The following is a 14,994-nucleotide window of genomic DNA, read 5'->3' as shown; positions in this document are numbered from 1 at the left end:
TGGAATGGGAAGATCAGGCTGACTGTGAATCACCTTTCTAGCTCTGTTTATCTAAGATCCCTCTGCATCATTCGTGGTTTCACTGACCAGATCTTGGCCAGAGGTTTTACTGATCACATCAAGGTCATTGCCAAATTCATGCTGCAGCTCCAGTTTAAAAACCTTAATTCAGATATTCCCTCTACCTGATCAACATTATTGTTGATGATGCTTTAACTTCAGCAGTCTCTGTCATCAGTCTGCCCATGCAGGTCAATTAAACAATCACACTTGGAATTCTTGCTAAAAGTTGCCCTGCCACAATTAAATCTTCATTATTTATTCTGTTTTCTGTCATTATTTATTCTTTGAGTGTGGATGGTGGTGGATCTTTCCTTTAAAAAAAAATCTGAATTAAAGCATCCCATAAACAGCTCAGGATTCTCCATAATCAAAATATAAATAATTAAAAAAAGAGCAATGCCATCTGTTTGGATAAAAAAGAAAATGTATATAAAGAGAGAAATTTGTTGTGTGTTCTACCCCCCAAGGCTGGGAGTTCAAACAGCACCCCTGAGTTAAAAGTCAGAATTCCCATAAAATGTGCTTTGTCACCAGTGTGTTGAGGACACAAATGGGGCCTTTTTGGGGGTATTTTCTTATTATTTAATTGCAGTTTGTAATTGTAATTGAAGTAATTTCTTATCTCTCAGACCTGAGATGCAGCATCTCTTGGATTTGTGTTCTGGTTTTAGGGAGTTCTGAGATTGCAGTGTTGCTGTCTGGCCACCAGATAGAGACTGAAGCTTGTGAAAAGAGATTTTCCTTTTCTCTTTTCCTTTTTCCTTTTCCTTTTCCTTTTCCTTTTCCTTTTCCTTTTCCTTTTCCTTTTCCTTTTCCTTTTCCTTTTCCTTTTCCTTTTCCTTTTCCTTTTCCTTTTCCTTTTCCTTTTCCTTTTCCTTTTCCTTTTCCTTTCCCTTTCCCTTTCCCATCCCTTTAATCCAAGATAGAAATCAGAGTAACCCCAACAATAAAGGATTGGAGAGTTTTGTATAAATTAGATAATAACTTTTTTTTTCCATGGTCTTCCATCATCAGGGAAAGAGAATCTCTCTTGGAAAAAGAAGGGAATATTACAAATTTTACAACATCAAAGAGTGAGGAAAAAAATTCAACCCAAAACTTTATGAAGCCAGGGAAGTATAATAGAACCTGTGGAAAAGTTCATACAGGTTCAGGAGTGTGCTCAGGAATGTGTGACTGTCAAAATTCCCCTTTTAAATGAGGGATTGGCTGCAGTAACCTGCAGAATTTATATTATTTATAATTTTTGGATGGTGATAGATCTTAGTTTTTTTCACCAGACTTTTTCAGAGTGGAAATTAGATCTTTATTTTTGAAGTCAGCAAGCAAATTTGATTTATAAATTAGAAAATAATCATGAAGACTTGTCATACAAACTCCCTTTCCAAATCAGAGCAATTTTTTGGTGAGAATAATTGGTCTGAACTATGAAATTTTTCCACATTGAGACTTTTCCCTCAAAACTCAAATCCCTGTGCTGCTCATCCTGGGTCCTGCCAATATTCCTGATATTCCTCTGCCACAACCAGCAAAACCCAGCAGTGTTCCCATATTCCAGTACCTTCTTGCAGTCAGAATTAAGGAATTTGAAGGAAATATTTGGATTTGAAGATGCTTTAACAGTGACAACTGGGTCAGGACTTGCTGCTGCTCAGTGCTGTGGGAGAGAACCAAAAAATCCCCTTTAGGTGGGGTTTATTTCATGGGCTACATTTGTTTGCCAGATGAAAGGAAGAACCAAAAATGTTTTGTAAATGTCCAATAGTTTGTTTGGGAACCTTTCAAACAGTTTCCTGATGTTTACAAAGTGCTTGTAATAAAACAGAATTAATGTCTTTTCTCCTGCCCACACAGGGGGAGAATGAGAGTTTGGTTTTCTAGGGTGGTCCCTCGAGTACCTCAGTGCAGGTCCAGCTTCAGAAGCACAAACTCTCTGGAATTTCTTTCTGTGAGACTTTTTTGGGTCTCTTTTGTGTCATTCTTTTTATGTTGTCATTGAGGGGGGAAAAAATTATTTGTACAGCAACCATTATAAGTCTTAAATTATCCTATAAAAAGTAGAAGAGCAGGTAGATTTGGTAATGGCAAACTCTGTTTGAGCTGGCCCAGTTCTTGGAATTTACTCCTTTTTGAAAAATTCTTAATATATTAAAAATTCTTAATATATCAAAAATAACTAAACTGGGTGGTTTTTTTTAAAAAAAAAAAAAAAACTTGATGCATTTAAATAGCTCATTTCTGTGAAGAATTTCACAATTTGATGTAGTAACCATACCATGAAATTCCTCTTTTTGTTCTAATTTCTGTCATATTCTCATTCCAGAGGCGGATGCCCCAAACTTTTCGTGATCCAGCCACTGCTCCATTGAGGAAACTCTCTGTAGATTTGATCAAAACATACAAGCATATTAATGAGGTAATGCCTTTAATGTGCCCTGATGTTTGTTACAATACATGATTTAAATGGATTTTCTACAAATAATCTCATCATGACATCCAAAAACTCGAGTTTTCTCTCAGTTGTTCACATCTTGTTTGAGGTCATGGCTGTCATGGTCCTGTTTTCTGTCCAGCACACAGGAAATCTTTTATCTTGGGATTTATTTTCTTTTGTTTTATAAACAAATGTTGAGCTGGCAGGACAAGGAGACACGAGTGGCACAAGCACACTTTGAGCTCAGTAAAACTTTATTAATGTTTCTAAGGGCTTGTAAGGAAAATGCTGAAGTGTTTTCCCTAAATGATTGGATTAAATATTACTGACAAATGGAAAATATAAAGTTGTTCAGGTTAATACAGGAAAGCATCAGTTAGTTTCAAACTTTTGACAATTGAAGAGATTTTTATGGTGATTAGTGACTTCCTTGGAATTCTTTCCAGTCTTGTAGGAAGTGTTAATTTTCATTTCCAGTTAACATTTTGAATTTTACAGTGTGCACAGTGTGCTGGGATGTTTGTGTTCCTTTGGTACCTGTGAAGTCCAGAGATCAGTGTTACTACATTTATCAGTGTCATTATTATTATTTATTAGTGGTAGTACATTTATCAGAGTTATTACTGTTATTTATTAGTGTTAGTACATTTATCAGAGTTTTTATTTATTAGTGTTAGTACATTTGTCAGTGTTATCACTATTATTTATTAGTGTTAGTACATTTCTTTAGCTCTGCTTTCCCAGTTCTTCAATGATTCAAGACTTTCCTTTGGAATAATGACCTGACTTCAAACACATCAATAAGAGCAGAGGATTGCTTGGTTTTCCACTTGCAGGAGTTGCACTTTAAAACCACAGGATGCTGAATAAAAGTTGATTTTCCTCTTTCTTGAGCTGCTGCTCTGAGCAGGGCTCTTAAGGAAACTCCTTTTCCCCTCCAGGTTTACTATGCAAAAAAAAAACGGCGGCATCAGCAGGGCCAGGGAGATGATTCCAGTCACAAAAAGGAGAGGAAAGTTTACAATGATGGGTATGATGATGACAACTACGACTACATCGTGAAAAATGGGGAGAAGTGGATGGACCGCTATGAGATCGACTCTTTAATAGGCAAAGGATCCTTTGGCCAGGTAAGGGCTCCTTCTGCATTTGCAGCATTTCTCTGCATCACAGTTACATTTAATTTAAAGTGCTGTTGCTGCTTCATTTTGAAATTAAAACTCTTTTTTTCTCAGTCCTGTCATCCTCAGTGCCTGTTCAGACACTCATATTTTGTGCTTTTTCATGTTACTACAGAAAACATTTAATTATATTTCAGTGTGTGTTGCATTTCACAATGAGAAATCCTCCACCTTTTGCCATCTGTTGACATTCTTAACTTGAGTTTGGTTTTGGTTTGAGTTAGGTTTTTAATTTTAATTGGGTTTTAAAATTAAAACAATAATTAGTGTTGTATCCTCCCTCTTATAAATGTCATTAGCAACATTTGTTTTGACTTGTTACAGCTTTAGCCAAGGCTGGAGCTTTTATTTTATAGTTTTTAGTTTTTCTCAGATTTACCATTCCTTTTACAATGTTGGTTTAGATAATTTTATTTGCATATAAAACTGCAACAAACATCACCAAATCAGTTGTAGCTTTATTGTTGCATCATCAGAAGAAGTAGAATTAAAAATTCAGAATTGAGAAAGGTGGAAAAGGGAGTTTGGGTGGGTTCTGAAAACTGGATTTTCCTGATGGATTTGGCTTCTCTTGCAGGTTGTGAAGGCTTATGACCGAGTGGAGCAGGAGTGGGTGGCCATCAAAATCATCAAAAACAAGAAGGCTTTCCTAAACCAGGCCCAGATTGAAGTGAGACTGCTGGAGCTGATGAACAAACATGACACTGAGATGAAGTACTACATAGGTATTGAATTAATTACTCCTCGTTTTCATTTTATTATGAATGGTTTAGATCTTGCTGTAGAGCTTAGGCTGCTTTCAGCTGATTTCCAAACCTCTTTTGGAATATTTGTGATGGGATTTGGTGGGTCTAGAGAGCTCAGGAGGTGTGGGGAGGAGTTGGAATCAAGTGTAGGAAGCCCAGCAGGACCTGGAATGGTGGGAGCAGAATTCCAAAGGTGAAAAAACACAAGTTTGGAGAAGGATGTGTGGCAGGAAATGGCATCATTTAAATGTGCCATCTCAGGTGAGTTATAAATGAAGTACACAGAAAGAACTGAATAATGGAGAAAACAAATCCATGGACACCAAGCTGACCAAAAATCCACCTTAATTAAAATCTGAATTTTCATAGTGCTCATATTCAAGATTTCATTATGCCAGAAAGGGGGAATGTGTTGATTTTTTCTCTGAAATGTTTCTCCTATTTCAATTTTCTTGTGGCAACCTGAAGGTTTGACAATGGCAAACCCTGCTGACCTCTGAACAGAGGAATGTGATGAATATTTCACTTATTTAATGAAAAACAAAGGCTTGGATTGGTTCCTTTCATAAACTGAGATTGTGCCTGAAGGGCATGAATACAGTTCTGTGGGGATATTGATTAGTTTTATTAATTGGAGGTATAGTATTTGAATCTGTTTTATTAACTGAAGTTATCAGTTTATAAATTGTGATGACATCATTGTGCATTTTAAATTACTCTCAGAATTAAATATTTCCTCTGTAAATGCAAGGGAGTGATAACTTACTTTGATAATACATCCCTTCACAAATTTTGGTTAATTTAGCATTACTGAAGTGCACCTGAGAATATGAAAATGTCCTCTTGTCCTCCAAGCATGGCAGAAATATTTAATAAATAACTCAGAACCAGGGAAAAAACATGATACTCTTATTTTACTCAGCACTCAGCTTCCTACCCATTGATTACAGTATTTAAAAGATTTCACAAAATATTTGAAAGATTTCACAAGATTTTCCAGTTTTACTGAAGTGCACCTGAGAATATGAAAATGTCCTCTTGTCCTCCAAGCATGGCAGAAATATTTTGCAAATACCACAGAACCAGGATGGAAAAATGACTCTCAGGTTCCTGCATGTTGAATAAAGTATTTAAAAGACTTCACAAGTTTTTGCACCCAAGGATAAAATCCCTCTGTACCCCAGGCATGGCAGAAATATTTTGTAAATAACACAGAACCAGGAAAAACCCCAATTCTTTTATTCTACTCAGCGCTCAGCTTCCTACCCATTGATTAAAGTATTTAAAAGATTTCACAAAATATTTGAAAGATTTCACAAGATTTTCCAGTTTTACTGAAGTGCACCTGAGAATATGAAAATGTCCTCTTGTCCTCCAAGCATGGCAGAAATATTTAATAAATAACACAGAACCAGGAAAAAACCCCAATTCTTTTATTCTACTCAGCACTCAGCTTCCTGCACATTGAATTAAGTATTTAAAAGACTCCACAAGTTTTTACATAAAATCCCTCTGTACCCCAGGCATGGCAGAAATATTTTGTAAATAACACGGAACCAGGAAAAACCGCAATTCTTTTGTTCTACTCAGCGCTCAGCTTCCTGCACACTGATTAAAGTATTTAAAAGATTTCACAAAATTTTCCAGTTTTACTGAAGTGCACCTGAGAATATGAAAATGTCCTCTTGTCCTCCAAGCATGGCAGAAATATTTTGCAAATGCCACGGAACCAGGACAGAAAAACGACGCTCTGTTATTTATTGACGGTTCTCCTCCCTACGCGCTGTGTCGTAATGAACCCACAATTCTCAGTGTGCATTGATGATGTTTCCCCCCTTTTCCCCAGTGCATTTGAAGCGCCACTTCATGTTCAGGAACCACCTGTGCTTGGTGTTTGAGATGCTGTCCTACAACCTGTACGACCTGCTGAGGAACACCAACTTCCGCGGCGTGTCGCTCAACCTGACGCGCAAGTTCGCGCAGCAGATGTGCACGGCCCTGCTCTTCCTGGCCACCCCCGAGCTCAGCATCATTCACTGTGACCTAAAACCAGAGAACATCCTGCTCTGCAACCCCAAAAGGAGCGCCATCAAGATTGTGGATTTTGGCAGTTCGTGTCAGCTTGGGCAGAGGGTGAGTTTGGGGGGGAAAATGGGTGAAAATTCTGTTTGCGTCATGTTACTCATTGAAACTTCATGATGGTTTTAAAACAAGAACTCATTTTTAATAAAGATCCACAGTCCACAAGAGCTTTAAATATGAATGTCAGAATCCCAGAATTGTCAAGGTTGGAAAAGATCTTTAAGGTCAAGCAGCACCAAATTCACCACTAAACCAAATCCAAAGGTGCCACATCCACATCTTGTTTTGAACAATTTGACAATCCACCACTTCCTTTTGTGCCCCAGTAGATAAAAATGCACCATAAAATAAATTTTCCGTGCTTTTTTATTTCCCCTTGGCTGTGTTCTTGTGGAGAATGTGTCAGCACCTGATTGTAGAAATCTGCAGGGCTAATAAATAAAACAAAAAATTAGGTAAAGATAAATCAATTAAGAATATTCTATTATTATTGTCTTATTCCATCTCTATTCCTCTTTCCATGAGTGTTCCTTTAGCACATTCCCTGTTTATGATTAGGGACACTGCAGATTGGATCTTTAGGAAAAAATTCAGGAATTCATGGACTAACTTCTCTTAAGGAGTTGGCACTGGCCAGTAGCACCCCTTTGCTTTTTCCCAGAATAAATTTATGAAGAGTGGATCAGAATATGGAATGTTGTATTAAAAGCAGCAATGAAACAGAGATTGAGATTAATAAAAGAACTTTCTGCTATAATCTAAAAGTAAGGGCTGAAGGAAGACACCAGGAGTTGAAATGACATCTGAATTATTTATCCAAATCCATTATCTATCAATAGTAAGATAATTTTGAAATATTAAGAATCACAGTTTCAAAAACATGACATGATTCAAGCTGAACTTCCTGCTTTTTTCTTGTGAGCATAATATTTTCCTAAAAATTAACAATTAAATACTTTTATTACTCTAATGACCATAAAGATTTCATTATTCCTCATCTTTCCCTGCACCAAAATGGGATTTCATGGCAGTTGTGTTTTATCACTTGGAATTTTCATTCCCTTGGGGTGCTGTGTGTGATTGTGACTTGGGGATGCTTTTATTGCAGATATACCAATATATCCAGAGTCGTTTTTACCGATCACCAGAGGTGCTACTGGGAATGCCTTATGACCTTGCAATTGATATGTGGTCCCTTGGGTGTATTTTAGTCGAGATGCACACTGGAGAGCCTCTCTTTAGTGGGGCAAATGAGGTAAGTTCTATACCAGGAATTGCTTTTTTTTGTTGTGAATGCCCATCATGATTTTCATCTCTTTAATTGGAATTCATAAATGAGGGAAGTCCGGTAATTCTGAAAGGATTAAACATCAATAACAGGATTTTTTTCATGATATAATGTTAATAATTTTCATCTCCCTTTTACTTAATTTGTTTTGTCCATATTAATTTTTTTTTAATAATTAACTTAGAACTTGTGTGAGTAGCTGACATTTGTGCCACAGCTGGGCTGGCTGTCACTTTTCCTTCACAAACCCATTTTATTTGGGACAGGTGGATCAGATGAATAAAATAGTGGAAGTTTTGGGGATACCACCAACCCACATCCTCGACCAAGCACCCAAAGCAAGAAAATTCTTTGAGAAGTTGCCAGATAGCACTTGGAACTTGAAGAAGACCAAAGATGGAAAAAGGGTAGGTAAAACAATTGGAATGTATATATATATTAAAAAATATAAAAAATGGTGAGTTGTTACTTTGTTTTGGTTTGTCTTATTGAAAACGCAGCTTTGTTGTTTATTTTGTTCTGTTTTGTAAATTAAACCACATTTCCTGTCCTGTTGAGTAGTTCCCTGATTTGGTTTGGAATATCAAATATTCTTTTGCTGTGGAATGTGTGCACACACCCCCAGGGCTTCACACACTGATTCCAAGGCGTTCCTCCCTCCCCACAGGAATACAAACCACCGGGAACTCGCAAACTCCACAATATCCTGGGAGTCGAGACCGGAGGGCCGGGTGGGCGCCGTGCTGGGGAGTCAGGTCATACTGTAGCTGACTACTTGAAGTTCAAAGACCTCATCTTAAGGATGCTTGACTATGACCCCAAGACACGAATCCAGCCCTACTACGCCCTGCAGCACAGTTTCTTCAAGAAAACGGCGGACGAAGGTACCAACACGAGTAACAGCGTGTCCACGAGTCCTGCCATGGAGCAGTCACAGTCTTCAGGAACCACCTCTAGTACATCTTCAAGCTCAGGTGGGTGATAAAATTCTGCTTCTTAATGCTGGGCACTACCCAGGCTCCTCAGGGAATGGGCAGAGCCGCGAGGCTGCCACAGCTCCAGGAGAGTTTGGACAGCGCTGCCAGAGTGGGATTGTTGGGGTGCAGTTGGATTGGATGATCCTTGTGGAATAGTCCATGATTCTGTGAAATGTTTGTTAATTTTTTTTCCATTCTGTCATAAAATAACAGTGTCATAATCACTAAACAAATTATGTCATGATCACTAAACAATTATTTTAATCAGCTGGAACAGGTAAACAGAAAACCCCCAAAAACCCAACTAGATGAGCAAAAATGTGAGTGATTAACATTGATCTTCTACTTTTCCCTTGGAGCACTTTATAAATCTTTATGCTGCCATTGGTTCAGAGCTGTAAATTGTGTGTCCCTTTAGTCACTGAACCTGTTGGGGTTTTCCAGGTGGATCTTCTGGCACGAGCAACAGCGGAAGGGCGCGGTCGGACCCCACACACCAGCATCGACACAGCGGTGGGCACTTCACTGCTGCTGTTCAGGCTATGGACTGTGAGACACACAGCCCACAGGTAATGCACAACATCTTAGTGCACAGCAGATAAAGCTGGCAATTCTCCCCCATGTGGACAATTAATTGGTTTGTAGATAGATCTTGCTCTTTTAGTAGCCTTTAATCAGCTGTGTTGTTCCAGAGGTTCCTCTAATGCTGTTGGCACTTTTCAAGGTATGAGCTACAACATTTTAATTTCATTTGCTTTGCTTATTGTCTCCTGATTTCTCAGCCAGAGATCAGGGCTTTATTTTTCTAGTGTTGTGCAAATGCTGTTATTATTACTGAAATATAAAGCTGCTCCTGTAATTTTGACAGCAAAGTCACTTATCAGGCCTCTTTTAACTGTTTGAAAATAACATACAGGATGTGCATTCATTTTTCTTAAGGTATAGATAGAAAAGTATTGGAAATTATTCTTAAATACATGCCTGCATTTCTAGAATAATTGTGCGACTTCAAGGCTTGGTTAAAGTTCTAAAAAATTGGCATAAATAGAAATAACCTAATCTCTCATATATTGTTCAAGATTGAGAAGTATTGAAAATTATTTTTAAGTACATGCCTGCATTTCTAGAATAATTGTGCAACTTCAAGGCTTGGTTAAAAAAATTGGTATAAATACCAATAATTTAATCCCTCATGTGCTGTTCAAGAACAGACTGGATGTGGCACTCAGTTGTCAGGGTGGTCAGAGGTTGGATGGTCCTGGAGGTCTTTTCCAGCCTTTATGGTTCTGTGTTTTGGTGAAATGGCAGCTTTGAGGCTCACCACTTGGGTCTGAATTGTGCAGGTTCGACAGCAGTTTCCTCCTCCCATCGGTTGGACCGCCACCGAAGCTCCCACCCAGGTCACCGTGGAGAACCACCCGGTTCAAGAAACCACCTTCCATGTCAACCCTCAGCAACAGAATGCATTACACCATCACCATGGCAACAGCTCCCACCACCACCACCATCACCACCACCACCACCACCACCATGGACAGCAAGCCTTGGGCAGCCGGACCAGGCCGAGAGTCTACAATTCTCCAACAAACAGCTCCTCCACCCAGGATTCTATGGAGGTGGGCCACAGTCACCACTCCATGACATCCCTGTCTTCCTCAACTACTTCTTCCTCTACATCTTCCTCCTCTACTGGTAACCAAGGCAATCAGGCCTATCAGAACCGCCCAGTGGCTGCTAATACCTTGGACTTTGGACAGAACGGAGCTATGGACATGAATTTAACAGTCTACTCTAATCCGCGCCAAGAAACTGGCATAGCTGGACATCCCACGTACCAGTTTTCTGCTAATACAGGTCCTGCTCATTACATGACTGAAGGACACCTTGCCATGAGGCAAGGCATTGATAGAGAAGAGTCTCCCATGACAGGAGTTTGTGTTCAGCAAAGTCCTGTGGCTAGCTCGTGACTAAACTGAAACTAAGTTTGTTTCTTGTGTGTTTTTATAGAAGTGGTGTTTTTCCAAAAAAACAAAGTGCAAAGCTGCTTGAATCAGAAGGAGATAAACTCACTGAACCGCTACAGGAGGGCAAAGTTGACTATTTTTTTAAACTTGAAAAGATTGCAAAGGGACAATGAAGTTTGGTTTTTTTTGGTTTTTTTGCTGGGGGGAGGTTTTTTTGATTGGTTTTTTTTTTTTAAGAGCCATGTCTGGACCCACCTTAACAGATAGCTTAGTGGTGTTCACCTTTTGCTTCCCCCATTTTAACTTGCCACAACCTAGTCATAGTTTGGTTTTTTTTGGGGAGGGGTTTTGATTTTTTTTTATTTTAAATTTTTTTTTTTTTTTGCTCTCATTCGACAGGGGTTATTGTTCAAATGTTAGTCATAGTTGCAAACTAGTTTCTTTTTAAAGGCATTGCACATGATTTCTAAAAAAAGGCCCTTTGAAGTTTTGTGGGTGGGAGGGGGAGTGAGTAATATATATATTTTTTTTAGTTCCCCAAACAACCATGGGCACAGAAATGCAGTACTGTAAGAAAGAGGGACCTTCAGATGACACAAATATATTATTCTTCAGCTGTAAAAAGGGACGGTTGTGACGGAGTTTGTGAGGCACATTGAGCATGCGAAGTGGCGGTGAGCAGAACTCTCCTTTTCTGAATCTACTGAGGATCAAAGCAGCAATTGTGATGGGAATTCTGTGGGTGCCACCTTTGGGAAGCCCACGGGCAGTTAGGATGGAAATCTGACTGGTTTCATAACTGAGGTGCACTGAGAAGCAATCAACGGGTCGGTCCTGGCCAGTCCTGGGGAGGTCTAAGTGGTGGTCTTTGGGATAACCTTTGGCCTTATGGATTTGGACTCTTAAGTTAGAAGAGCCTACCATTTCAGATGCAATCACTTTTGGACATGCTTTTGCAGACAGTCCTTAATGCTGAAAACACAGAGAATGGGTAATTCAAGAGGCCTTTCTTTTAAAATAGACTTTTGTGACCCACTTATTGTAAGGTATTGCAAGGTCACTTTGCGTGTGTCATAAAGTTGACTTCCTTATTGGTTGAAGGTCACAGGAGTAGTGGTTTGCGTTTGATGGAAATAGCTACAACTGTGTCCCTTCCTGCTTTTTACTTTTTTCTTTTGCTTTTTTCTCGGCACGTGGTTTTCTCCACCATTACTTCTGCACAAAGACGTCTTCTGTTCATCCTGAACATTTTTAAAAAAAAAAAAAAATGCAGAATTTTATGTGACTGCTTTTTTGCCTCACAATTATGCTGTGAATTTTACAAAAATTTATTTTCTTTTTTGATAATTTATTGTACCAAAGCTGTTTTTATAGCACATAGATGTCTGTAACCAATAATGTAGCAGTTCTGCACTTTGACACAAGGTGTAACTAGACCATTTTTAAATGTCAGTTGAAAAATTATGGCTGTACTATTGCTTAAACAAAACTGGAACTGTTGTTGAATTCATAGCCAATACATTTACAGCAATCTGTGTACTGAAGATAATAGATTGACATCTACTTGGAGACTATAACATCTGTTACATTATCAATGTGTTCAGGCTTCTGAAGGTTAAAAGGGACACTAGATCCAGAAGCTATGAAACCAGCAGTTGATTCTTGTATTCCTTATTAACATAATTGTAAACTTGAAGGCAAAGACCTTGATTGCATGAACAGGTCCAAAAAAAAAAATAATAATAGGCTGAGTAAAGCAAAACCCTCACGGGAGACCTGAGGTTAGCAGGCTGTATTTAACAGGTGCCTAATTTTTGGGTAATGCTGCCTTAATATAACACAGTCAGCTTGGCAGTTGCAAAATTTATGGGCCCATCCAAGACTTTTTTTATTTTATTTTATTTTATTTTTTTCTTTTTTTTTTTTTGGGAAAAAGAAAAACTAAACAAAGCTGCGTGAAAAACAAAAAACCCTTGGTGAAAGAATGAAGGTGAGTTCTTTGATTGCCCATCCCAGGTGAACAGGGCTGCCCATGCTCTCTTACAGAAGCAGTGATCTACCTCTGCCAGGAAGCCCTTGGAAAAGTCAATTTTAGCAGCAAATGGTCAATTCCATGTGGCCAAGTCGTTTTTTCAGTTGAAAAGGTGGAATTTTTTATACTCACAGTGGCAACACAGCAGCTGAATACCGTGAAAATGGGAATGAATCCTTGGGATTAGCATTTTTTTTCTGTAAAATTGGTTTTATTAATGATTAATATAATTTTTGTACTGACACCACATCAACCCTGTGGACGAAAGCAGATTTTTTTCCCCCAATTTTTTTTTTTTTCTTTTTTCTTTTTTTTGTTTTGGTTTTATTTTCTTTCAAAGCTCAGTAATTCAGAGAAGTTTACAGGATTTGGAAGGCTGTCACCTTAGAAAAGGATGCTGAGTTTAGCAATATTTAAAAAAAAAAAAAAGGAATCCAGTTCTTACTGCTGTCTAGGAATAAAGGGTAACACCGCGCGCCGTCGCCACCCCTTTAGCAAGCGCCCAAAAAAAACAAAAACCCCACCAAACCTAAAGCAGTTCAAACCTCTACATCGAGAAGAAAAAACAAAAATATCATAAAATCCAGTGCTTCTGCATACTGTGTTATGTTACAGTCCAGTTTTGTGTGCTTTACTACACAGTTTGGTTACAGGACTTCTGTGCATTGTAAACATAAACAGCATGGAAAAGGTTAAATACCTGTGTTCAGATTGTAAGATCTAGTCCGGACTTGCTGTGTATATTGTAACGTTAAATGAAAAGACAAGCCCTTTGTATTATAGTCATGCAGTCTTATGTATGATAAACAGTTGAATAATTTGTCCTCAGACTCTTTACTGTGCTTTTTAAAAAGGAAAAAGAGAAAAAAAAAAAAGGAGGAAAAAAAAAATAAGAGTAATTTATGAAAAAAGACAAAAAATGTAAACGTAGTAAGTCTTCCTATGCAATTAACCTACTCCAAGCCATGGTATGGTAGGTATAATTATACTATAATATGTAAATATCAGATACATTGAAACAGACTTAAAAATATGAAAGTAAAAGTTGGAGGAGTAACAGCTAATTTGGAGTTTTTAATTGAAAACCAGCGAGGTCTGCAAATCACTGACGTGTGAACACAGCTCTGCTTGATTCTCATGGACTGTGCTTGTAGTTTGAGTTCTTGAGTCCTCATCTCTTAGTCTGAGGGTTCTGATGTGCTCTGCAGCTTCCTCCCTGTCCCAGGTGAGCTGGTTTTGAGGACATGGAATGGGATTTTGGGATGGTCCTGCTGTTTCCCCAGAACCCAGCCCAGTTCCTCCTGCATCACCAACTGCCTGGCTTTGGGTGCAGGACGACCTAGTTTGGAAAAAGCTGATTTTCCAAGTGGGAGGAGTTTTCTGTGTCTCTGGAGTGATTCAGCCCAGGTTATTTCCAGGCTCCCAGTCCTCCTCCAGTTCTGAAAGTTCTGAACTTAGAGATGGTGGCCACCAGAGCCTGGCAGAACGACGAGTAACAGCTCCAGTTTGAAACTATTCCACGTAAAAATGCATTAACTTGATTAACCTCCTTAAATCCTTTAACTGTAAAGCTCTTACTGCTCTTCTGAAACCTCAGATGTTTTCAAACCCATTGTAAAAGCTGGAATTGCTGCACACAGCCCCTGGGAGTGGTGCCAGTCCTGCTGTGTGCAGGAGGTGCAGGTACATCCTTGAACCTCTCACTCGGTTCCTTGTCTGTTTATCCCTCCCAGGATTGCAGTTTCCAACCTTTCAGCCTCAGTTCTTTGCATTAAAAGATTGTAAATTTAGATGATTCTCCATCCTGATTGCTCAGTCCTTTGGGAATGGCTGCTCTGCCAGGATTTAGGATTCCATCCTGTAAGTACAGTGGTGTCTGGAGGGGCCTGGATCCCACAAGGGTTGGAGTCACCTGGAAATGACTCATCTCCATTATTTATCACTCTGCCATCCTTGTCTTCATCACACCATCCATGTGCTTATATTTTGTCCTGGACAACTGAAAAAAAGACTTTTGAAGATGCTCTGTGGAAGAATTCCCATTGAAGCCCATCAGGAACATCCTTTCTGATGAGAGAGTGAATGGAAACTCCAGCCTGGTGACCCAGAACGTGTTGTGTTGGTTTATAGAACAAATTCATCCCAATAAGATCAGTCTGGGACTTCTGGATAGGAAGGAAGTGTCTTTGTGGTCAAAGACACACAAGGAGTGGCTGCAGAGGAGAGT

The 14,994-nt window shown here is 38.9% G+C and overlaps 1 protein-coding gene across 2 annotated transcripts in view; it reads left to right on the top strand.

Annotated features, from left to right (window-relative positions):
- DYRK1A (dual specificity tyrosine phosphorylation regulated kinase 1A) overlaps positions 1-13,595 on the top strand; it is a 65,238-nt gene extending 51,643 nt beyond the window's left edge. For both annotated transcript variants that reach the window (XM_033052094.2, XM_033052095.2), the window contains 9 exons: positions 2,387-2,479; positions 3,439-3,627; positions 4,256-4,403; positions 6,271-6,557; positions 7,615-7,761; positions 8,061-8,201; positions 8,462-8,768; positions 9,216-9,340; positions 10,115-13,595. In XM_033052094.2, coding sequence (XP_032907985.1) covers positions 2,387-2,479; positions 3,439-3,627; positions 4,256-4,403; positions 6,271-6,557; positions 7,615-7,761; positions 8,061-8,201; positions 8,462-8,768; positions 9,216-9,340; positions 10,115-10,738 — 2,061 coding nt within the window. In that variant the 3' untranslated portion in view covers positions 10,739-13,595. The remainder of the gene's footprint in view (positions 1-2,386; positions 2,480-3,438; positions 3,628-4,255; positions 4,404-6,270; positions 6,558-7,614; positions 7,762-8,060; positions 8,202-8,461; positions 8,769-9,215; positions 9,341-10,114) is intronic.
- The last annotated feature ends 1,399 nt before the right edge of the window (positions 13,596-14,994 follow it).

This window comes from Catharus ustulatus, chromosome 2, assembly GCF_009819885.2.
Source record: "Catharus ustulatus isolate bCatUst1 chromosome 2, bCatUst1.pri.v2, whole genome shotgun sequence".
NCBI lineage: Eukaryota > Metazoa > Chordata > Aves > Passeriformes > Turdidae > Catharus > Catharus ustulatus.
The sequence above is the reverse complement of the archived record's forward strand: the minus strand, read 5'-3'. Positions and strand labels throughout refer to the sequence as shown.